At 49.0% G+C, this 25,042-nt stretch overlaps 1 protein-coding gene across 1 annotated transcript in view; it reads left to right on the top strand.

The window, feature by feature from the left end:
• The first annotated feature begins 3,649 nt into the window (after nucleotides 1–3,649).
• Nucleotides 3,650–25,042, top strand: part of LOC125759458 (uncharacterized) — a 37,418-nt gene continuing 16,025 nt past the window's right edge. Inside the window, exon 1 of the mRNA XM_049418269.1 lies at nucleotides 3,650–3,836. Within this exon, the coding sequence (XP_049274226.1) occupies nucleotides 3,764–3,836 (73 nt within the window). The 5' untranslated portion in view covers nucleotides 3,650–3,763. The remainder of the gene's footprint in view (nucleotides 3,837–25,042) is intronic.

The following is a 25,042-nucleotide window of genomic DNA, read 5'->3' as shown; positions in this document are numbered from 1 at the left end:
TGCCTTGTCGCCCGAACAGCATAACGCAATCAGCAATCTTCGCAGGAATCGCGGTATTGTGATACTGCCAGCTGACAAAGGGAATGCCACTGTTATTATGAACACCACTGACTACATCAGCAAGATGTCGGACCTCGTCCAAGATAGCAGCACCTATGCCGTCCTCAAACGTGAGCCCACACTCAAAGTGGAACGGGAACTGCAGAAGCTTCTGGCTGACGTTTTCCACTACGTGAATCCGCAACACAAGGCCCTTTATTTTTTGCTTCTTTGCCACAACGGCTCCGCCCCGGCACTGTACGGCCTTCCCAAAATTCATAAGTCTGGCACGCCAATGCGGCCCACCATGGATTTCACGCATTTGCCTCTCTGCAAACTTTCGAGTTACCTTCACAGTGTGTGTGCTCCACTGGTTGGAAATGGTTCCACGTTCTTCCGTAACTCGCAGGACTTCAATGACAAGGTGCGCCATCTCACTGTAGATGACGATGAAATCATGGCGTCGTTCGACGTCGTTTTTTTACCTGTGTTCCTGTGGCACTTGCTGTGAGCGCCTGCAAAGCTGTTTCTCACCAGCCTGCCCTGCAGGCTGGTGAGAAACTGGGCGAGCGCACCGTGTTTGAAGTGCAGGATCCCGCAAGACTACTGGATTTCTGAAGAATACATACTTTATTTTCCGTGGTGTCATTTACAAGCAACTGCATGGAGCCCCTGTGGGCGCTTCGATCTCCGTAACTGCGGCAAATCTGGCTATGGAATCTGTGGAAAGCCGGGCTCTGGCTTCCTTTGACCCTCCTCCGAAAGTATTCTTCCGCTACGTTGATGATTGCTTTCGCATCATAAAGAGAATCGCCCTGGCCGCATTCACCGACCTTTTGAATGACATCGAGGAAGCTATAAAATTCACTGCGGAAGAGGAGAGCTCTTATCGTCTACCTTTTCTAGACGTAGTGGTACAGCGGGACCGACAACGTCTGTCGCTCAAATTTGACAGAAAGGACACACATAGTGGGCGATATCTTCATATCGCGTCCGTCAATCCTGTAAGCCACAAATGGTATGTGGCTTTTTCTTTAATTAAAAGGGCCCAAAGAATTTTCAGCAAGCCAGAAGACTTGTACTCCGACTTAGCGTGCATCCCACACGAACTCGGCGCGTGCAGGTACCCCAGACATTTTATTGGTTCGTCCGAGAAACGAGCCCTGCGCCCGACTTAGCCACGTGATTCCCTCAGGCAGCGTCGCGCCTCCATTCCGTTCGTTCCCGGCATCAGCGAAGCGTTGGCACGCGTCCTGCGTGGATATAATGTGCAAGTCGCCCCTATTCCGAGCCACATGCTACGTCACGAGCTTGTCAGCGTCAAGGACAAACTACAAAAGGAAAAGTTCCCTGGCGTTGTGTACAAGATTTCTTGCGCTGATTGCAATTACGTCTACGTGGGTGAAAGCGGAAATTTCGAGCGACGACTAAAGCAGCACATGAATGACGTGAAAAACAAAAAAAGTCATTTCCAGTGCCCTCGCAGAGCACGCAGACAAAAACGCATCACGGCTTCGACTGGGACCAAGCTTCAGTTATCACCCGGGAAAAGAACTGGATGAAACGGCAATATCTAGAATCTCTGACTATCCAAACAATAGGGAAAACGCTTAACCGTAACGACGGCAATCTACCACTTACGTATCCAAGATGCCTCAAGCGATTATTTGACCGGATTTAAACTGGATGCTTCGGCCTCCCAGCTTAGTGAATAAGGCTTCCGTGTGGAAGCCGAAATGTCATTTCAATTTTTTTGACACCTCCTTGGTCGGCGTCCTGTCTTTTTCTTTCTACAATTTCATATGTCACGATCGTACGTAACACTCCCGCACAAGAAGCGACCGGCTTCACGACTTTCTTCTTGTTGCATATCTGGGAAGCTGTAACAACCTAGCACACAATGCTCGCGCCGACCCTTTCCATTTGTTACTGATGCTGCTAAATTTTCACCATGTGCCGAAGAAACACGCATGGTCGCAAGAGTATGTATCAGCTACCAACAACGCAACGATGCCAACCAATAGAACCTTGGTGGCTGAGACATTGCATAGCAGTATGGCGATGGAATATGGGTATGAGTACCGATTCACCAGCGTGGTCAGTCACATAAACTTCTGCCGATTCTTTGGCCCTCGTAAGCGACTCACGACGTCAAGTACCAGGCGCTGTCTGAAAAGGCAGGCACTCTTCGCCGCCACCGGCATCTATGACAACCCGATGACTTTCATACCTCAAAGTTGAAGCCACGCCATCCTGGTTGACAGCAAAGATCTGCACGTAGATTACCGTCTACCTGCTCCCACTTAGAGGCTCACTGAGACCATCTCTGGTGTACAGCAGTTCCGTATCGAGGCGATGATTTTAGGGAGAAAAGCAATTCCGTGACCCTGACACAGCTGATAGCTAGTGGGTGCAAGCACGTTAGGCATTCGGTGACTCGCTGATAAAGACGACGAGCAAAGTCCCAGAACAGCATCGTATAAAATCGGTTACGTCGACAGAACGATGTTTTTTGTTTCGTCCGTCACAGTCTCACGTGCCAAATCAAGCAACCATAAGGGAATTCAAATTGATATCGCGGCCTGCAGTACAAAACTTCTAATAACCAAGATATAACCGGATCAATCAACCCAAGTCATCACAAACGTTAATACTTAGCTACTAGCAAAAGTTGTTCAGTTCACATTCTTGATTCATGTAGCATAAAAAGAGTTAACGTTGCAAAAATATATACGGTATCTGTTGTATTAGCATGTTGCATGTATTATTTCCTGGAAGCATGTTTGTTTTATTGATTAATCTGCAGTTTCTTTTTCTATCAATATCCTGGCGTAGTTAAGCACGCAGTTGTCTGGGTTTTTTTCGCAGTTGGGATGTAACCCACAGTATCCACTTTATTTCTGAATCAAGTGTGAATTTGTTTAAAATTGTTTAAATCGTTAAGATGGCGTGCGATAACCAAGATACTTTGTGTTTATTGACAATACTAACTGGTACTAATATTAATTTGTGTATTTTTAAGTGCCGAAACCACGACATGATTATGAGGCACACTGTAGCGGGGGCTCCGCAAAACATCGAACATCCACTGTTCTTTACCGTGCACTGACATCGCGTACTGGTAACGTGCAATGTGCGATGTATGGGGATCTCTAGCATTTCGCCTCTATCGAAATGCGCGCGCCGCGGCCGGGATTGAATCTGCGACTTTCAGGTCAGCAGCTCAGCACTGCAACCCTTGTACCATCGAGGCGAACACTAAGTGCTATGCTGTCTATCTAAAATATGTCTAAATAATGACTGAGTGCTGGGCGAGTTGGCACTCCATTCCTACGAAACACTGCGCAAAATAAACAGGGACAGAGAAGATTTGCGTGTGAACTAAAATATGTGAACTACTGATTGCTAAATGTTGTTCGTCGCTATACCACTGGCCAGGGGACACTTTTGCACCGTCGGCCATTCTATAGCTACGCACATTTTCTGCGTAAAGCAGCTGTGACGTATCGACCCATTGTCCAAACAATGCCTCTGTTGTACAATGGATACGTCCGATGTAACGGGAAGCACAATGCTTCAAGCATATAATAAAGAAATACGCAGATCCAAACGCCGCGAAGAAGTAACTACTTTATTTCGGAAGTAGGCTGCAACAAGGTCGCGGACACCTAATAGCAGCATCGAAAGGAAACCTCTAAGGAAGCTGGGTCGCCACACAGCAGCCATGAACATCTGCACGGCATTGCACTTTTTATTGCTCGTTGTAATCTGCAACTCTTTGGGGAAAGGATTCGATGGTGAGTGCCTCAAATATCCAAATTTCTAGTTTTTCCCCTTGTTTAGGTATTCCATACCGATGGACGGCCTATCTCTCATGACAAGTTTACCGTATGGTACTCAAAGATACATAGGCCACGAGTACATTTGTTGGGGGAACGATATTTGTTATGCAATGTTCTTTTTCTGCTATGGGAATATTTTAGCAAATGAAAATACTACCACTACAACTACTACAACTACTACTACTACTACTACTACTACTACTACTACTAATAATAATAATAATAATAATAATAATAATAATATTAAGCTCCTGTGCTTTATATGTCAAAATCACGACATGATTACCAGTCATACAATTTTGAGAGATTCGAGAATTATTTTATCCGCTTGTTGCCTTCTTTAACGTGCACATACATCTATATAAACGAATATAAGTGAATTGCAGTGCATCGAAATGTGGCTGCCGTGGTTGAGAATTAAATCCGTGACCTAGAGCTAAACCACCATAACGGGTGAGAAAAGATTAATTTTAAGATATAATTGCATAGGTGTACAAATATATTGCGCAAATAGAAACGCTGGTGGCTGGAATTCCATATCCAGAAATTTTAAAGCTCGAGGAACTTTTTGGCAATGTGTAAAGTTACAGATCCGATGTCACTTTGCTGACACAATATTAGGTGCCACAATAATGCGTGACGGCACAGCATAAAAAAATTTGCCACGTACGAACGATGCATTTCGTAGTGAACGTCATCCTAGAGGAGAGCCTCAAGCAGTGATGGAGGTCCGCTTGTTGCGTAGTTCGTCAAAATACGCAACCAAATGAATCGAGCAGACAGTAAGGCCGGGGAAAGCATACAGGACGTTGATCTATGTCTTTGACTTTAGTGTAGTAATTGTGACGTAAAGTGAAATAATTGTAGTGCCAACCTTTACGCCGGTGGAATCTTTCATAGTTCATCTCGATCATGACCTCCCCGTCAAAGCATGTTGGTTCTGATCCCACCAACGGAAAGTAGGATTATCCACTCACTGCAATTGACATCAAAATTAGTACGCTGTAGTTCAAGACGGTAAATAACGTCATCTATGCTTTACGCACCCTAATTTGTCTGTTCGATTCATTTCTTTGTGTCTAACATATGGACAGGCCCCTCTAAAAAAATTACCCTTCTTTTCTTCGTCAAAGCACGCAGTTCATCGAAATGCACTGGTGAGAGCTGCTGACAGCAGTTCTAAGGTATTTGTCAAGAGATTTGTAATTCAGGAAAATAAAATCGTGAAGTTATAAATGACTCATCCGTGGTGCAAATTCAAGGAAGGCAGATGGTTACAAAAAGTTGGAGCTGCTGGAGCAAAATGCGAACGTAAAAAGCATACAAGATAAAGTACTTAACACCAAGGACTTTATTTCTGGTGTCTTTGTCTTTTTTCATTTACAGAAGTGTTGATTTAAAGCACTTCACACGATCCCATGAATCAATAAGGTGGGTGGGAGGTCAGGACAAGCTTAAAAAACGAAATATATGAAAAATACATAAAATACGTGTACGAAAATTTCGTCGTATACAAAACAAAACCTTCTAGAACACAGAAGTATTAGGAGCATCGTAAATACAACATATTACGTGGGGAGGGGGGCTGGGCAGGAGGATCTGTTTAAATACGTTAGTAACATGTTATACAAACGATTATGTAAGATTATTATATGAATGAAAATTCGAATAGTGAAACTTAGCGGAGAAGTTATTACTAGCCAAAGTTACACCGCAAACTTGTGCACGTTTAACTGTGCAGAGCACTTGAAAACCTCAGAAAGCACAATTCACTACACAGGATAATTTTATAGCTAGGGCATGGGTTAGGCGATGGTATGCTTATTAAAGGTGTACTGACACAAATATTTTGCATCTTGTTTTTTCTGTTGCAATAGGTATATGTCTAACGAACCACTTATCACGGCTGGAAACCTTGTAGGCTCGAACGCGCGATGGTTATTTTTTTGAAGATGGGTTTATACCGCTCATTCGTAATTTCGGTTTCGTAGAACACCGAGTGAGACGGCACCCAGAATAGTTTTTGTGTAAACATATCTGATTACGTGAGTACACAAAACCGCGTCCACATGAGCACCACGCGGACAACTTTTTTAAGCGAAAGATACAAATATGCGATGCGTGACCCCCGAAAATGCACTGCCGAGGCAAGGACGTCAGACTTTGCACTCCCATGCATGCCCCCCCCCCTCTCTTTCAGTTGAAAATGTCTACTAGAGAGAGCACTCACAAGAACCATGACAACCAAAACAAACTCAAGACGCAGGTGGCGGTCGGTTGTTCACATGAAGGCTAAATGCGCGTTTTGTGTGCAGTAGCGCGACCCGCACTTTAACAGTGGTTTTAAATATTCACGTAAGATACATTGAAAGTACGTGCGCCAGCCGTTTGCTGCGCCCTCCATTATGTCTACGTCTTGCGTGCAAAACAGAGGAATGAATGAAAAACTTTATTAGTGCAAAGGAATTCCCCCGGCGAAGTGGAACCCACTGTCCAGGGCCCCTGTTGCCTTTGCCATCTTGAGAGCTCTGTCAATCAGCTTGAGCTGTTTTTCAGGCTTCGAGCAGGACAGCACTGCCTCCCACTGCTCCGGTGTTGGTGTGTTGTTTGTTGACACCACGTTTGAGTGTTGGCAAGCCCATGCAACGTGATAAAGCGTTAGGTTTTGCCCGCAGAGCGGGTATTTCTTGTCGCATGTAGCCGTATAGATTTTCTTAAGTAGACTGAGATTTGGGTATGTATTAGTCTGCAGCTGTCGTCAGGCAACCGGCTGCTCTCTACTTAGGTGTTTGCGGGTTTTGGTATTCGTCCGGTGCAGTCGTATTGTACGTCGACAGCCGCAGAACTAGCTACGATGCGCACTGCACTTTGTTTGGTCAATCGGGAACCCCCTCAACAATGGTCAATTTTCAGCGACTCCAGAGCAGCCCTACAATGTGTGCTATCTGCTCTGCGTCAAGGGCCAAACGAACAGCTCGTATTCGAAATTAGATTTCTTCTTCATACTTCACATGAGAAAGGGAATCACGTGACGTTTCAGTGGCTGGCAAGTCACTGCAGCGTCGTAGGGAACGAACACGCCGATAATGCCGTTCGGGCAGCTCTTGAAAGCACACACGAAGATACCATACCACTTTCGAGGTCTGATGATGCCAGCAGTCTTCGAGGGCTTGCACAGGAGTTCACGCTCGCTCTATGGTGCCCATGAAGCGGTCGAACCAACTAGACCAATCGTCAGCGCCACATATCCCCTTTGATGTATCTCTGCATGCCAACTGGTCTTCGCCGAAGGGACACCACACTGCTTTAACCTTATAGCTAGTGGTGGCATTCACGAAATCATATTCTTTTAGCTTTCGAATGGCCGACAACGCTCCTTGCGATGTCTGTCGTTGCGAGGAGATGCTACACTACATCCTCTGCGACTGTCCGGTATAGAATGCTTAGGGATAGTCACTGGCGTCCGTTCTAGCGCACATTGACAATAGACAAATGTCTATTGAAACTATTCTGGCATGTCGTCGACAGAAGACATCGCAGCTCAAGGCGACGAATGCGCTTCTGAGGTTTCTAAGAGAAACATACTTGGACAAGCGGCTGTGACCGTAATCACGTAACACGCAAGAGTGGCGGACTGTGACTGACTGTCTGTGTGCTGTGTTATGCACTGTCTTTCTCTCTCTCTTTCCTCTGCATATTTAAAACTCCTACACCCTGTTCCCATGTGTAGGGTCGCCGACCGGTTTTCCTAAACTAGTTAACCTCCCTGCCTTTATCTTCTCACCAATATTTCTTTTTCTGAGTGTTCTAAAATAGCCCTTTAGCATCCAGTGCCTCTCTCAATGCCAGAGCATACGCCAACCGGGTATTGACGTCGGCGCGCTGGTTCCCAGACACAGCTTCATAGCCTGCTGTCCTCGTAGTGGAACAGCACAAGAAGCTGATTTTCGTTGGCTTGGGTATGCGGATGACAACAGTGGATATGCATCCGCTGCTGCACCGTCTGCACGATCCTTGCGAGTCCGCAGCTATTTCGGCAGTGGAATATTTGCCCTGGTGCGTGGTGGAAATTCCGGTTGCTACTTTCTCAGCCTCGAGGATGTTGATGCTTTTGATCGAACACCCACTACCGCCCCGGAGTGTTCTCTGTATGTGGTTGTGTCAACGTACAATACGTATGTTCTCCCTGTGACATTTCTTTCCTGTGCTTCTGATCTCGTGTTTCTTCTAGTCCTATGTAATTTCAGACGCGTGTTTCTAGGTATCGGGCTGATCTGAAAGATCTGGCGAATGTACTGCTGTATACTCTCCGTATTGTTCATTACTCTGCAAGCATCCCTCATGCCCACTATCTGCAGCGTGTCTCTGTCCATTGGAGTCAGTATGAGTCTAATTTTCTGAGCAGGAAGGTGTGCCTCGATGTGTTCGTGCACTGTGTCGTTTATGCCCAGTTAAAAAAATTACATCATCTCCCGTTAAATGGGACCATGAGGTGATGCGAAGCAGGAGCACTTGCACGATCGCGTTCCGTTTGCTTCCATTGGGCATGCTACCAATCTCGCGTCGTGGAACGCGAAGAGGAACACTGCGCGAGTCGTGTCTTCCCTCTAGCCTTGCAGTTAATTCTCACAGGGTGAGCGGGCAACGTGGTCGTCAGGCGCGCGAGGGGGGGAGCGTAGGAAAGGAGAGAGAGGGGGAGGGGACGCGCATGCGCTGGCGCTCATCGCGGCGTTGCGCCGGAGAGGGGCAAACCATCTCCCGCTGAAGGGGACCAGAGGCGATGCAAAGCAGCGTTTCGGCATGTTGAGCCCGTGCTTCAGAGGGGGAGTTGAGATGAGGAGAGGGGCAGGGAAGAGGGGAGGTAGAGAGGAGGAATGGGGAGGTCGAAAGAGAGAGATGGGAAGTGAAGGTGTGTGGAGAGGAGATATGTGGAGAGGGTTTGCACAGGCGCAGTATGGGTGGTCACGCCGCACACCACCACCACCACCACCTGTTTGAGCTCCCCAGTAATACCCTTGTACGCAGGCAAGCTAACCGCAATTACGACCAACCACGGTTAACCGTGTAGAACCACGGTTAGCGTCAACCACGGTTCGCCGATGTTACATGGCGCACAAGCGTCCTCGGTTAAAGCGCAGTTCTTTTGGCATGAATGGCTCCGTGTCTGGCGGCAGGCCGGCGTTCAACTCGGCTGTTATTTCCGCGTCCACTTTCGCATTACTTCAGGTGCTTTAGATGACGCAACTTGTTTTCCCAAAGCCTAATCAGGATTTCCGTGGTTCGTACTGGCCAACTCGTTCGTTTTTCACGAACTCTCGCCGGCGTGCACACGTCCTCCATGGAGGCCGCCATTTTCTCGGTTAACTGCCAAACCGAGGTCGCCAAACTCGGTTTGGTACAACCGCGGTTACCAGCGGAACCGCGGTTTCACATACCGTGTAACATAAGCGAACCGCGGTTGCGCGTAACCGCGGTTACACTAACCGAGGTTTAGGCTGTCTGTGTAACAAGGGTATAAGATGCTTCGCATCTAAAAATTATCCGTCCAAGTGTTGACTGGCAGCCCGAGGGCGCATTTGCAGGCTTTCCTAAGGATTGCCTTTAATCGTTGCATTTCCTGTTTGAGCGGTGTTTGGTAGGGTACATTGTGTAGAATACTATTATACAATCCTTAATTTGCCTGAGGGCGTCTTGTGCTAACAGGAATTTTCGTAATCCAAACATGGTGTGCGGCATAAGGTCATTATCTTCCAGGTGGGTCTCCAACCTCTGAAGCAAAATTCTCTCGTACACTTTTCCCAAGAATGGGGTCAGTGAATTGGGTATCCGATTTTCCGTGCTGGGAATCTTTCCGGATTTTGGAATGATCACTATTTCCGCATGTTTCCAGTCGGGATGGTACCCTGTTCCCAGTGTTTGTTGACGAATTCGCTAAACCTGTTGATATAATTTTCGTCCAGCTTCCTTATCATGGCCTTGGTGATGCCAGGCGTGCCGTTCTTTGTCACAGACGTCATAGTGTGTATGACTTCTGTGGTAATTGGTTCGTCTAGAACGGCATTCGCTTCGTCCGTGCATGCCAAGTTGGAGTCGGTATTCATTGCATCGCCGATATAGCGCAGCTTGATGTTTTCTAGCATTTCCCGGTCTGTGCTCTGTAAATGGTGCACGGTCCTTTGGGTCATCTTACAGTTTTCGGTCTTGGTCATAGTTGAATCTATGAGAGCCGTTAGCAAGGCCCGTGTCCTTATCCAACCTAGTGTACTCCGTAGCTCCTTGCATAGTAGGCTCCAGTTGCGCCTTGAGAGCTCCGTGGCATAGTCTTCGGCTTCCCTGATGACCGCGGCGACCTTTAGTCTGAACTTCCTGTTGTGTTTCTGCCGTTTCCATCCTCTTAATAGGCCACGGCCAGCGTCCCAGAGGTGTAGGAGACGCGCGTTTGTGAAGAGGGTGACATATCGGATTAGCGCTTAGTAGTCTGCCTTAAATCCTGCGACCCACCTCTTAATGTCCGGAAACTCCGTGTTTTCGGACTCCGCCCTAGTTTCTCTAAAGGCTGCCCAGTCTGTAATTCTAGCTCGGCCATGTCTTGTCTTGATCGGGAGGGTTTCTATCTAGATGCGCAAAATGCAGTGGTGACTGCCAAGCGCTTCCCCGTCGTTTCCCCATCGGGCCTCCCTGACCCCTTTAACGAACTCAATGTACGGGCACGAATCTGAGTTGATAATATTCCTCGCTCGCGTTGATTGGGTGTGGTCAGTAATGAGGCTGAGCCTTCTGCGATGAGCGTCTCTGGCTAGAGCCTTGCCTTTCTGAGTTTCCCTGATATACGCCCAGCTTTCGTGCCAGGCATTAAAGTCCCCTAGAATGACAAGACCCGGCTTGCCTGCTGCTTTTCTACCTTGTCTAGCAGGTAGCTGAGTTTCGCTTTCCGCTGGCTGGGCGGGCTGCATATGTTGAGAAGAAAGATGCTTTCCAGAGTTCTTTTTATAGCGAAAGCTGTTATGAGGGCACCACAATGACGGTTCCTGGCGCCATAGTTGCCTGCCGCCGGTGTTCGTAACTGCCATCGCGCCAAATAAAAAAACGAAATAAGTAAAAATATTGAGGATGGAACGGCTTTTGAACCTGCGCCCTCTGCGTTGGAGCCCATAATAATAATCCATGGGGTTTAACGTGCGTGGGAGTCCAGTATTCTAAAACAGAGCCATGCCGGTGCTTGAAACTGCCCGGCAAAAAGACTGTACAGGCTTCATGTCGGGAAGGAACCACATTAACATATGTAATATAGCGTAGTAGAAGAGTAAATTAACAACCAGCCGTCACACAACGCGAATTCTGTAGCCAGGCGTCACACAATGCGAATTGCGCAACTAGTGGGATGTTGAATGCTTCCAACCCATTACAAAGGGCTGTTCCATAATTCTTAATCTTCGCCAGGCACAGCATCAACCAAGTGTACATAAAGCCTTACAGGTGTTTAGTGGGTACCATGGTTCTCCGCAGAATGACGAAAAATGACATAGTGGCTGCTTCCTTACTTCAAAAAGTTATGATGATTTATAGCGTAGTGGGTTCCTCGCGAGTGCACTTTTATTGGTTACCAAGGAGGCGCATAAGACCCTTATGATTCATTCGCTCAGGGTCTCAATAAAGTTCTTTTCCTCTCTCTTTATCACATTAATGTATGTTATATAGCGTGGTGGGAGACTGAAATAAGAGCCGGGCGTCACACAATGCAAATTACGTAACTAGTGGGTCTTTTAGAGCTTCCAACCTATTACAAAAGGCTCAGCCATAATTATTCATCGTCATCAGCCGTCGCATCAACAAAGCGCACTTAATGCCTTAAAGATGCGGAGCTAGGACCTCGCTTCTCCGCAGGTTGACGAATAATGGCATAGTGGGTGCTTCCCAATTTACGGCGTCGAGGGTGCCCAGCTAGTGTACTTGCATTAGTAGCTCCAAGAAAGTTTAAAACGGGTTCTAGAAAGGCCGCAATCAGCCTTGAGTTATGGTTTTCTGTAGTAAGCCATCCGCCGGTGCCAAGGCTTTTCTTTTGCGATACGCCGGTAGCATGTTTACCCACCTTGAGGCTTTTTTTCGACTGATGTCATGGCTCTGGTGTAGGCAGCCACGTCGTTGTCAGCCATCCTCGCGCGCTCCGCGAATGCTCGAGCAACGTTCAGTCGGTCAGAAGGCCCAACGCCACCTTGGCTTAGAGGAGCGTTTTTTTTCTTCTCCTCGAATGTTCAAATAAGCAGACCATGGGGAAATCTGCAATTATTGTTCACAACTGGTTATCCATCAATTTCGCTTGGTTAGGAGAAAACGATGGAGTACTTCATTTGCGGCGACGAAGAGGCTTTCCGGGTAAGATGAGGCTTCGGGGCAGAAGCTCATGGAAAGCACGTTCACTCTGTGTGGCCCCCAGCGTAGTCTCCAAATAGACGAAGTGAAACGCCGGTGGATCACGCCAGAGTCGCCACTAACAACTCAGGCACGTGCAAGCTGCATGGGACAAGAGACGAAGTCGTGGTGCCGAACTCTGGTGAAGAGCTGGCGTTCTTCCAGTGTTGGACGTAGATATTTTCTCTGACTAGTTTGCTTGCAGGGCACAAGTTCGCCAAGTTTAAGCTACTGAAGAAAAGTGTGATTCTTCAACTGCAAGTGACATACGTGTTAAGGTTGATATTTCGCTGCGTTTTCGTAGATGACGCGTTTGTGTTCTCACAAATGTACCCCACATGTTATCTCACTTAAAACTTTTGCCAGTGCTCCTTTAACTGCCAAAATTACACTAGATTAGCTTGAATTTATTGCGTTAAATGAGTTTCCTGGTTATCAAACACCTGTTGATATTGTGTGACCTACAGATATCTGAGTCACGCCGTGAGTGCAAACCTCGCAGGTAATTCCACCGTTAGCATACGAAGCTGCTTAGGTTTGATGGAAGTATTGCTTCACTGAAATTCTCTAGCATTACGCTGAAAGCATAGGCAATGTTTATATTCAAACGCTCTCATATCTTTACTTTGTCACCTGGATCACCATCTTCTCATTGTAATGCCTTTTTAACAATAAAGCCTTCAATCAACCGATGTGAGCGCTGCAAAACGCTACAATCAAACTTTATTCCCGTTGCTGTTGTCCTCTACATGTCCCTCGTGTTTTGCCGGCAACGAAGGCAATAACTTGGACATTGAAAAAAAGCGGCTGGCGAGCAGCTGCTTTATATACGCAATTGTTGTATTGACCTCCTTGACTCACTGAAGCCTTGATAGCTTAGTGCAAAAAGTTCTTTCCTCCAAATGTCCTATGCACTGCACAATGCAGGTGTGACTTGGGTGCCTATGCTGTTGAACAGAACCAGCAGCGCTCTAATCTAAATCTATTCCTTTATGCTTCTATTCTGATTTGTCAAAGTTATGAAACGGTCAGCGGAAGCACAGGAAGGAGTGCGCAAAATTTTCTTAGCAGCTCAATGAAATTATGTTCCTAATCACAGGAGGATCGCAGCCTTGTGCTGCCGTGTGCAGCGTTCAGCACAAGAACGAGTTTTTAATAATAGCAGCAACACTCGAATGTTCTTTTCAGCGATAACAAAACAATATGGACGAATATGATCAAGAACTCTTTTCATTAAGGTTGCAGGCCCAGCCACTTTCGTGCGTGTTCCGAGATTACAAGGGTGTCAGCGCCGCTCCTGCATTTCGTACTTCACTAACGCGTCCTTGTTTACTGTGTCGTCTTTATTTCGCCGAACAAACGTTTTTCTGGTCATATTTTAGATGCGAAGTATCTTATGGCGGAGTTCAATCCGGGGGTGGTGGTGGTGTGCGGCGTGACCACCATTACCGCGCATGCGCATACCCTCTCCACTTCCCCTCTCCCCTCCCCTCTCCACTTTCAATCTCCCATCCCACTCTCCCCTCCCCCTTTCCCCATCTCCACTTTCCCACCCCTCCCCCTCTCCATTTCCCCTTTCCCCCCTTTCCACTCTTCCTCTGAAACGCGGGCGAGACATGCCGAAATTCTCTCCTGCGCACGCCGCGATGAGCACCAGCGCATGCGCGTCCCCTCCCCCTCTCTCTCCTCTCCTACGCTGCCCCCCTCTCGCATGCCTGCCGACTGCGTTCCCCGCTCGCCCTGTGAGAATGAACGGCCAGGCTAGAGGTAAGACAAGACGCGCGTAGCGTTCCTCTTTGCGTTCCACGACGCGAGGTCGGTAGCATGCCCAAAGAACGCCAACGGAACGCGATCGTGCAAGTGCACCGGCTTCGCATCGCCTCATGGTCCCCTTTAGCGGGAAATGGTGTAATTTTTTTTCTGCGCCAAGCCGTCGCTTACCATCGGGATTGATAAAACTTTGCTTGAAATGTGGTTTGTAAATTCTCTGTTTCCTCCATGGTTTGAAATATATCATATATAAAGATGCTATTCTGTTTCACTTCAATTTTTGAAAGTCATTGCTTTAAAAAGAAAGAAAGAGCAATGCGGCAGTGTTTTGAAGCTTAGGAATGTTTTTCCTGTGGAACAAAAACCACCGTGGTTCGTTGCAGCAAGAAATATTATAAAAGACATTATTTTCATGGTCGCATACAGGTGAAAAATTTTCTCAGAAAGCCTACATATTTCCATACTTATGCACAATACGCGACGTAAAAGACTCATCTGTCGTTGCACATATCCGAAGGAAAAAAAGAATTATAGTCAACGCTCTTGCAGACAAAAAGGGCAGCAGCAACGAATCGTACGCTGAAGACAAAACAACTGACGCCAGCCACATCCGGGAAAGTAAGGCTGAAACGTTTTGAAACCTGTTACGTGAATTCCTAAATACATGCTAAGGAGGACGGCAATACAACAAAATGCATAAAAGCTAGTCCGCTCGCGCATGTACGTTCTATATTTGAACAACAATATGCCTGTTATTACAGTCTGCGTGGTAGAATATGCAGATCCTCGCCCTTCACATTGCGTGTGCTTCGTCTCTCTTGTAAAACACCATTTCAAATCTAACAAATACGTCGGTATCCTGAGGCTCCGCCTATATTTCTGTAGGGAACTGTATTCTCAGCTTCGACGAAGTGACCACCTATAAATGCGCTACCCCCACGCGGCATATTTTCGCGTGCAAATTTAGTATGATACAGGTGCAAGCAAGTTTTTGCCTGCAATTCTTTATAATGGGCACTGCGCACTAACTCGCAAGAAAGAACGCATGAGTACACTGGCGCAAGTTTAAAGCTGCAACAATAGGAACTGGCCAAAAATAGTCATCGAAAGAAGTTGTAGGAGGCACGTGTAAAGCCAAAGTGAAAAAGGTTTCTTCCAGGTAATACAAATACTGCAGACTCTTATAATGCTGCAAGAAAACCCAAAAACGTTTCGTCATGTGGATGAAGCGGACAATATTGTCATGCTATTTTTCCCTATTGCAGCAAAAAAAATGTTTAGGCTTAATATGGATGTCCCTTGTGGTACGCGTATTCGCAATTCGGAAGTTTTTAGGATCGTGAGAAGCTACATCCTCCTATACTGGTGTTCTCAAGGTGTAGTTGACGAGTACACATCGATCCCCAAATATTACAACCGGACAAAAGGAGCAAAAGGCAGACGCCTATTGCTGGCTCCACTTCACGTTTGCAACTTGGAAAATGTGTTCAATTACAATAAGGCTCTTGTTTGGGCTTGTAGGTGCATTTTTGAGCACATACATTGGGGCTGCGCGAAAAAACACGGGCGAAGGGAAGCATACAGGACGAGCGCAAACTTCACCTCTGATACCGAAGGCCAAAGCAGCTCAATATAATCAGCCTGACACGCGCTAAAACACACACACACACATAAATTCTAAGAGAAGAGAACAGAGACAACGGCCTTGCTGCTGACGCTGTTCTTATTCTCTACTTCATCTTTTTCCCTCGTCGCACTAGGGGAGCATGCGCCCGTGCCCGAGCTCCACTATCTTCATTACACTCGGCCACGCTGCGCGCACGGTGTCCTGCCAAAAAAATGACCCTTAACTGACCGTGGTCGTTTCCTTGCTGGTGGAAACATTCAGAGGTCCTGGACGTTGAGCCATCATAGGTAGCACTGATGCTTCTGGCGGGCGGCATTGGCTGGCTCGTAGAGGCCGGTCACCGCCACGCTGCGACACTGCATGGACAGCTGCTGAAACTATCTCTGGCGGGCGGCATTGACTGTGCCGCGGCGGTCGCCCTCGGCCCCGCAGCGACTTTCCTTTGAAACCTGCCTCATTCCCCTCTGGTGGACGTAATTGGCGGTCTCGGTGTAGTCGTGGTTTCTGGTCACGACGATACTTGGCATGACATTTCTTCAGGGACGGTTCTTGCGGGCGGCCCTGACTATTTCGACATGGTCATAGGGCCAACCCAAAGTGCTGAGATTTGTGCCGTCGCCGTTTTGAAAATAGCAGAACATGCGGAACAGCTGAAGACGCAAAATCTGCAAAATGCCGTAGAGTGAAGTGTCGGATTATTTGGAGTCGTTTGCCTGCTTCATGGTTGGTCGAGCTCCAGCGAGGTGTACATCGAGGCTTCTGTGTCAATGAGTGCGTGATAACCTGGGATGAGCTGTGACTCAGCTCATGGTCTTGCAGCATTGTCGCTGCAGTTCTCTTTGAGGTAGTCGAGCTGGCAGGTCTTGACGGTGTGCGGCGGGCATTCAAGCTGTCCCGCTCGAAAGCAGTGCTGCCAGCAGGAGAGTTGGTCTGGCCCGGCAACTTATCGATGACTGTCACCTCAACCGGGATAATCACCTCAATTTCTTCTAAGGAGAGATCGATCAGGAAATCATGAACGTCCGCGCGCTCGTCCACTAACTGCGGCGTTTGGACATATGGCTCAGACTGGTCAGGGCAGGTCTTGTAGGCATCACTGGACAGGCCTAATTTCTGGAGCGATACACGTAGGCCGTTCTGTTAGAGCCATTCGTAGACTGGTGGGGACCGTGGATTCGTGGTTCGTCCGGCACGACAGGGGCCAACGCCTCCATATGCCCAAGTGCTGTCGAGCTTGGAGGCGGCCTCGCCAACTACTCTGGCTCGAATGTGTTGTTGTAGTCTGTCGTGGGGCTGGAGAGCACTGATGAACCATCGACGTGTCGCTCCAAATGAGATCCATGTCCGAGAATGCGCACGTTGTTTACCACGGGCACCGCTGCACCGTGCCCTTCACGATCTCGGTCACCGAGGCAGGGCAGGGGGCTGGAGGCCCGAGCTGCACCGTCGGGATTGTACGTCTCAGAGCTACCATCCGTGGTATACAGTGGGTTGGTAGGCAGGGGGTCGCAGGCATGAAAATGCGGACGAATGAGATTCGTCAACTTCGCACACCACTCCGACCAGGATCGCTGCCGCATGCCTTCGTAAGCATGCCATGGCTTGGCGGCATCGCGAAGGCGGTCAACGACAATCAGCCATTTTTGATGGTCCGACCAGGCGTGCTGGTTACCGAGTGAGTTGATTGTCTCAACCCAACCGAAGACGTCGTCCTGGAAGCCGCGGAACACCGGCACTGCCCAAACAGCCGACGATGGTGAAGCAGCAGGCAAGAACCCGGAGTTCAACGACGTCACGTGGTGGTGTTGACGACAAAGTTTCATAGGACATGCAAGAGGTCCGCGCCGTTGTTGGTTGAGGCACCCGACGAGCCATGGACGGTGTCCACGGTGTACACGGCGGTACCAGTCCTCACAGCGGATGAACCCATGGCCAAGGATGCGTGGACGGCATCCCTGTTCGTGAAGAGGTATCACGGCGTCGGCGAAACGGTGCGGAGCCGTCGAGGAGGCCTAGACGCCGTCCCTGAACGGTGCTGGCACTGGTGGCAGGTGAGCAGGTGCCGAGGAGGCCTGGACGCCGTCCTCAACCCGTGCTTACTGCGGCTGTACGTTGGCGGGTGCCATGGACGAAGAAGCCGGTACGTAACACTTCGTTTTCGTCGACTGCGCCATTGTAAAAGAAGAGAACAGACACAACGCCCGTGCTGCAGGCCGGCTGTTCTTCAGGCCGGCTGCAGGCCGGTCTGCAGGCCCACTGACGTCCCACACAGCAGGCTGGCTGCGTGGGACGTCACTTTCCTCGCAACAAGTTGGAAACGATGGACCAAATGCAATGGTCCAAATGCAATGCAACGAACACGTGTGGTGCTGATCAGATGAGTGGCTGTAGCTGTTTCTTCTTTTATTTTCTTTCTTTCACTGCATATATTTGCGAGCGCAGATATTAAACGTTAGTTGGAAGTTAGCGCTTGTGCTCGTCGTGTTCCTTTGTCCCTTGTGTAGAAGTTCCGCGCTATAAATCTCGTAATTATGGATTACCAACTAGCCCGAAGCAACGCCTTGCCGCGTTCATTGCTTCGCCCTTGCTTCGAAACTGTCACTTTTCTTTTTTTTAATCGCAAGGTTGCAGCTGTTGTTGATACATTTTTACTGGCGTCCAATGGTCTTAAAATCACACACGAGAAGCCGGCTAACGACAGTCTCCAATTCCTCCACTTCGGTCTATTTTTTACGCGCAACCACGTGTGTTTTATGTACACACCAGGAACTACCAAGGCTCTGCTGCCACATGAAAGTGCCCATTATAAGCTCACGGAAAGGGCAATCGCGTCCTTATGTTATCGCTCGGCACTGGACAAATCGTGCCACCATGAGGTGGAAGAAAGCCTTGCACTCCGCGAGCGACGCTTGAGCAAAGCTGGCTACCCGTCAGATGGGCTTTTAAGCTTATGTGAACGACTTCTTCAGAGTACGAAAGGGAAGATGAAGAGTAGCCAGGAAGCGACAGAAAAAAAGAGCAGTGCATGTAATACCCTACATCCACCGCGTGTCCCACAATGTGGAAAAAAGTTGCCATCCCTTACGGCATTAGAACGGTTTTTTTCTGCTGCGTGCAAGTTTGCCAAACTTTGCGCAATGATGAATAAAAGTAGGCGCGTGGTCCTGTGGTAAGCGGCACCTCGATCACTCCACTGAGTGTATAACAGGTGTGGTGTTCAAGGCGCCCCTGCGCTGGGGCGGTTGCTACATAGGACAGACTGGACGCTGCTTCAATGAGATGGCGCGAGAGCACATACTAGCTGTTCGTTCTCACACGGGTGGCCATCCGGATATACACTGTAGGCGATGCGGGTGTACGCCGAATTTGAGGGAGACAGTAATTTTGTACACGTCTGATGACACAATGGAAAGGGAAGTAGAAAAAGCCTTGTTCACTGCTAGCACTGGCCAATGCGTTAGCATGCCTTCGCTGTCTATGCTTCCTAAGGAGCTGCAATTTTAGGATGGTTTTGTGTAATCACATCTAGTGCTCCTGCTGGATAGCGCGTTTTCACCAGTCACCAGTTTCCAGTGTATGCGCGTGTCATTGATAATAATTATTAATCTGCATATTAATAACGTCAATGCTTGTTGATTGGTGGTTGTGCTGTACTCTTTTTACACGCCTTTTTTGTTTTTAGCACGTGTCAGGATGATGTTTAATCATATTTAGCTGCACTGCTTTGGCCTTCAGTATTACAGTTGAAGTTAGCGCCCGTCCTGTGTACTTCCCTTCGTCTGTGTTTTTATGCGCAGCCCTGCCATATGTGTTAATTTATGTTCTTTATGAACGTACGCAGTGCTTGCGCTAAACAAACCGTTATATATGGAAGCAAACGTTGATGTTAGTGACGACTTTTTCCTTGAAAACTGCGCTAGAAGGTAGGACAAATGCACCAAATGACACGTTTCTTTCAGGTTATAGTCGGGTCTTGGCACTGTGCCACCGCCGTACGTCGCCACCTGCAAGCAAGGCCACTGCATTGGTGGTGTCTTGGCAGTGCTACCCATGAATAGGTTTCATGCGTGAGGATAGTATTATCACGGGGTCGTGATGTCGACGAAGGCAGCAGTGGACGTGTCCAAGATGAAACTCTTTATAAGGCCTCACTTGTGGCCGGGAAACGTTAAGTCAAACTGCAGCAATACCCACTGTACACTGATAGCTGCGAACAGAGCGTCGACCTTCGATAAAATGAACATCGCTGGGATGCGCCGTCTTTTATACATCACGCATCGAACTTTCCACCCTTATCACAGGTGGTCGCGCAAGCTCTGAAGTAATCTTGACTATTCGCGTCATGTGCGCAATCTTAACAAAAGGATCTCCTACAATCCAGAATCTTGCCAGACATTCTGGCGCGCTTTGCGCAAGGCAGCAGCTACACGTAACAGAAAACATAGAAAAAAATGGGCCACGTAGCTGCGTGCTTCGCTGCAAATGTCGTCTAAAGACGATAGAAGAGGCGCTGCGTGAGATATGGACGCCATCTGGCAATACGTCGGGAAACATGAGTGCTGTGTTGCGGGCTGGTAGTCCCGGCTCAGCAGCAGGCGAAGACCGGCGGTAACCAACGACACCGGCGGGGACGCCAGCCAGCCCGAACACGGGGTTTGGCGCAAAGCGCCGAAGCAGACAAAACGTCCGCACTCAACGAGTACTCTCCACACACTCTTTTATTTACACGTCGCGTGGGTAAAACAGGAATGCCAGAGCGGCGCCCCATGGCATTCGTACAGTGCAATACTTAACGAAAACAAAACACAACATTGAGCTCGTGCAGAGGGCACGGAGGTAGGCAAGTTTCAGCGCAGTCACATTTTCAGCGCAGCTTAAGAAACTAGGGTTTCTAGAATTATGTATCTATATATTTTCTTTTGAAGGAACCCACCACCTAATACTTACCTAGTGATGTTACGCCTCAGATATGCATAATGTTTGCTTTTTGATCAACAATGTTCACATGTATGAACCTAGTCAGCCGTTCAAGATGGCGGGCCCTTGGCCAAGTGGTTCAACTTTGGCCGGGTGGCTGAATCGAGTGACGTACTGACAAACAGAAAGACCGAAAGACAGACCGAAATTTGTGCGTTTAAGTTCCCCAAGAAAGACTATCGTCTCTAAAAAGGAGCGTGTGTAGCATTGCCCTGCTCTGAAAAGGCATGGTCCCCATGCTTCTAACAAAACATGGAAGGAGAAAAAAGTGCATACACAAGAGAATTACAATAATAAAGCAACAAAGTTCAACAAGTAATAAGTACATGCAAAATTACAATAATAAAATAAAAGGTACAGTCCTCAGGTTCGCTAACGCGCAACAAACGGCTTAAGGCGCACGACATGGACGAACTGCTCTAGACAGTTCGTAATACCGTCCGGGATAACCTCGTAGTCTTGAGCGTCGAGACGTCAAAGCACCTTGTATGGCCCGAAGTATCGCCTAAGAAGTTCTTCACTCAGTACACGTCGGCGTATGGGCGTCCAGACCCACACATGGTCACCGGGCTGGTATTTCATGTGGCGTCTCCAAAGATTATAGTGACGGCTGTCGATTCTCTGCTGGTTCTTGATACGCAGGTCGGGCGAGCTGTCGAGCTTCTTGGGCGCGTTGCAAATAAGTGGCGACGTCAAGATTCTCTTTGTCGATGGTATCTGGCAGCATGACGCCGAGCGTCATTGCGGGCTCTTTCCGTAGACCAACTTGTACGGCGACAGCTCGTTTCTTGTACTGCCGTGTTGTATGCGAAGGTCACTTACGAAAGGATGGCATCCCACGTCTTGTGCTTGATGTCGTCGTACATGACCAGCTCGTTGGCGATGGTCTTGTTTAGACGCTCAGTGAGGCCATTGGTCTGTCGGTGGTAGGCGGTAGTGCGGCCGTGGCCCTTCTGGCTGTACCTCAAGACCACCTGAGCTAGCTCTGCAGTAAAGGCCGTACCTCTGTCGCTGATGAGGACCTCTGGGGCGCCATAACGCAGGAAGATATTCTCAACGAAGGACTTGGCTACCTTGCTGCTGCTGCTTTTGGGCAGGCCCCGTGTTTCGGCGTAGCGGGTGAGGTAGTCGGTAGCTTCGACGATCCACTTATTGCCGCATACCGGCGTTGGGAACGGCCCCAGGAGGTCCATCCTGATCTGCTTGAACGGTCGCCGAGGTGGCTCGATCGGCTGAAGAAACCCTGATGCTCTTGTTTGCGATGTCTTGCGTCGCTGACAGTCTCTGCGTGTCCTTACGTAGCTAGTAACGTCGGCGGCAAGGCGCGGCCAGTAGTACTTTCCCTGTACTCTTGCCAGCGTTCGGGAACCACCGAGGTGTCCTGCCGTAGGGTCGTCGTGCAGGGCCTGGAGGATCTCTGGCCGCAATGCCGAAAGCGCCACTAGAAGGCACTTGGTTTGAAGTAGTGAGCACTTTTTTAGAGAATGCCGTTGCGTATGAAATACGACGCCAGTGCTAGCTTGAATACCTTCGGTACGACCGTGGTCTTGCCCTCGAGGTATTCCATAAGGTATCTGAGTTCCGGATCAGATCGCTGTCTTTCAGCAAAGTCGTCGGTACTGATGATTCCCAAGAAGCAGTCATCATCCTGGTCGTCTTGCGGCGGCGGGTACACGGAGGCACGTGGCAGGTAGTCAAAGTCGCAGTCTTCTTCCAGGGTTGTAAACGGCGGCAATGTCGAATTCTTGAAGTCTTAGGCTCCACCGTGCGAGGCGATCTGAAGGGTCCTTCATGTTAGCTAGCCAGCACAAGGCGTGGTGGTCTCTCACAACATTGAAGGGCCTGCCGTAGAGGCAGGGGCGAAACTTGGATGTAGCCCAGATGATGGCTAGGCACTCTTTTTCTGTTGTCAAAAAGTGGTTTCTGCCTTTGATAGCGACCGGCTAGCATAACTGGTGACCTTTTCCTGCCCGTAAGTCTTCTGCACAATGACGACGCCGAGTCCTACCTGCTTACGTCGGTATGGATTTCCGTTTCGGCGTATTCATCGAAATGCGCTAGTATCCGTGACATCTAAAGGCGTCGTTTCAGTTCTTCAAGTGCTTCGATTTGCGCCATTTCCCACTTGAATGGCACGTCGGTCTTCGTGAGGTGCGTTAGCGGCTCGGCGATTCATGAAAATTGCTTGATGAAGCGTGTGTAGTAGGCGCACAAGCCGAGAAATCGGCGTATGGCGCTCTTGTGGGTGGGTGTCGGGAAGGCAGCGATGGCAGCTGTTTTCCACGGGTCTGGGATGACACCATCCTTGATGATGCCGTGACCCAAAAACAAGAGCTGCTCGTACGCGAAGCAGCACTTTTCATGCTTCAAGGTGAGTCCCGAAGTTTTCATTGCTTGAATTACAGCTTCAAGGCACTGAAGGTGTTCGTCGAATTTTGAGGCAAACACAACGATGTCGTGCAAGTACACGAGGCACGTGTGCCACTTCAAGCCGGCCAGTACTGTATCCATAACTCGTTGAAATATCGCGGGTGCCGAGCAAAGACCAAAGAGCATGACCTTGAACTCGAACAGGCCGTCTGGTGTTATAACGGCAGTCTTTTCTCGATCTCTCTCGTTGACTTTGATTTGCCACTAGCCCGTCTTGACGTCCATCGACGAAACTTATTTCGCGTTGTGGAGTCGATCTAGGGCGTCGTCTATTCGTGGGAGAGGATACACATCCTTCTTCGTGACTATGTTCAGGTGACGATAGTCGACGCTAAAACGTAGGGTTCCATCCTTCTTCTTGACTAACACGAAAGGTGACACGCACGGACTCTTGGACGGCCGGATGATGTCATCGCGTACTATTTCTTCGACCTGCTTCTTAACGGCATCGCGTTCTCGCGTCGAAAATCTGTACCGGCTGTGAAGGATTGGTCGGGCATTTTCTTCTGATATTTCGCGACTGGGGTCTGTCGAATTCTTGACGACGACTAGAAGCAGTTATTGAACTGCAGCAGCAGGGATTTGAGATGGTCTTGCCTGTGCTTCGAGAGGCTCGGGTTGACGTCCGAATCTGGTTGGGGAACTCGATCAGCCGAAGCAGGTTTCGTAGCATCGAAAAGGGCGAAAGCATCGCTGGCGTCTACGAATTCATCGAAGTAGGCGACCGTCGTGTCAATGTGTAGGTGCCTATGTTTGTGGCTGAAGTTTGACAACACTACCTTTCCTTTGTCATCACGCAGATCGAGGGCGATGATCACGCAGAAGCAGGTGCTGATCGCCCTCGATGATGCCTTCGAAGTCTAAGGGTTCTTCGGTGCCGATAGAAATAATGACGCTGTACAGAGGTGGAATGGTGACGTATTCTTTTATCACATTCAGTGCGTAGCTCTCTGGCTTCGTGTGGGACCCCAAGGCTTTTAAATGCGGAGCATTTCTTAGTCGCACCTGCGGCGTCGGCCGCCGTCCACACCCCCACTGCGAATGCTCGGCTCGTCTCGGGCCGGCAGCAAGCCTCTCCTCTCCGTCCCTCGCATGCTCGGCTCGTCTCGTGCCAGCAGCAGGCCTCTCCTCTCCCTCCCTCCCTCCTCTCGATCGAACGCGGGCGGTGTGTATATAAGCGGCGGAGCGCGCGTTCGGAATTCAGTCAAGGTCGTCTTTACTTGGCTTTCGCTTGACTTGACGCTTTGCTTGACTCGATTAGATGCGATGGAAGCAACAGTACCTTCAATCAGCGTCCCACCACTCGTTGAAGGCAACGTTACCCCACCCCCACCGTCGTCGGCGACAACAACAGCAAGCAACGCAGAAGAAAAGGCTGCGAAGAGGCGAGCATACGACGCTGAACGCAAGCCTTTGAAGCGAGCTGCGGACCCGAAACTTCGTGCACGAAAAGCTCCTTCGAGACGCCAACAACGGGCTGCGGATCCTTCATTCGGGGAACGAGAAGCAGCTGCGAAACGCCAACGACAGGCTGTGGATCCTGAACGCCGTGCTCGAGAAGCAGCAACCGTTCGTCAACGTCGAGCAGCGGATCCATAACTCGGCAGCGCGATGCTTCTGCGAAACCCAATTACGTAACATTCACGCATTTACTCGAGTTCCCCCCGTGGAAAGATGCGGGCGACATTTTTTTCTGAGGTTAGTGCTATTGACTGAGACTTCACATAGATCACGGCGCCATGGTGACTTAGGAAGTTCCTCCGAAGTATCACATCGCTGGAGCAATGTTGTAAGATGAAAAAGCTCGCAGGATAAGTCCGGTTTTGGATGGTGACTCTTGCGGTGCAGACTCCAGCCGGCGTTATTAGGTGGCCTCCAGCAGACCCGATTTCGGGGCCTTGCCAAGCAGTCCTCACTTTCTTCAACTTTGTGGCGAAAGGTCCACTGA

The sequence above is a fragment of the Rhipicephalus sanguineus genome, chromosome 8 (genome assembly GCF_013339695.2).
Source record: "Rhipicephalus sanguineus isolate Rsan-2018 chromosome 8, BIME_Rsan_1.4, whole genome shotgun sequence".
Classification (NCBI taxonomy): domain Eukaryota; kingdom Metazoa; phylum Arthropoda; class Arachnida; order Ixodida; family Ixodidae; genus Rhipicephalus; species Rhipicephalus sanguineus.
The sequence above is the reverse complement of the archived record's forward strand: the minus strand, read 5'-3'. Positions and strand labels throughout refer to the sequence as shown.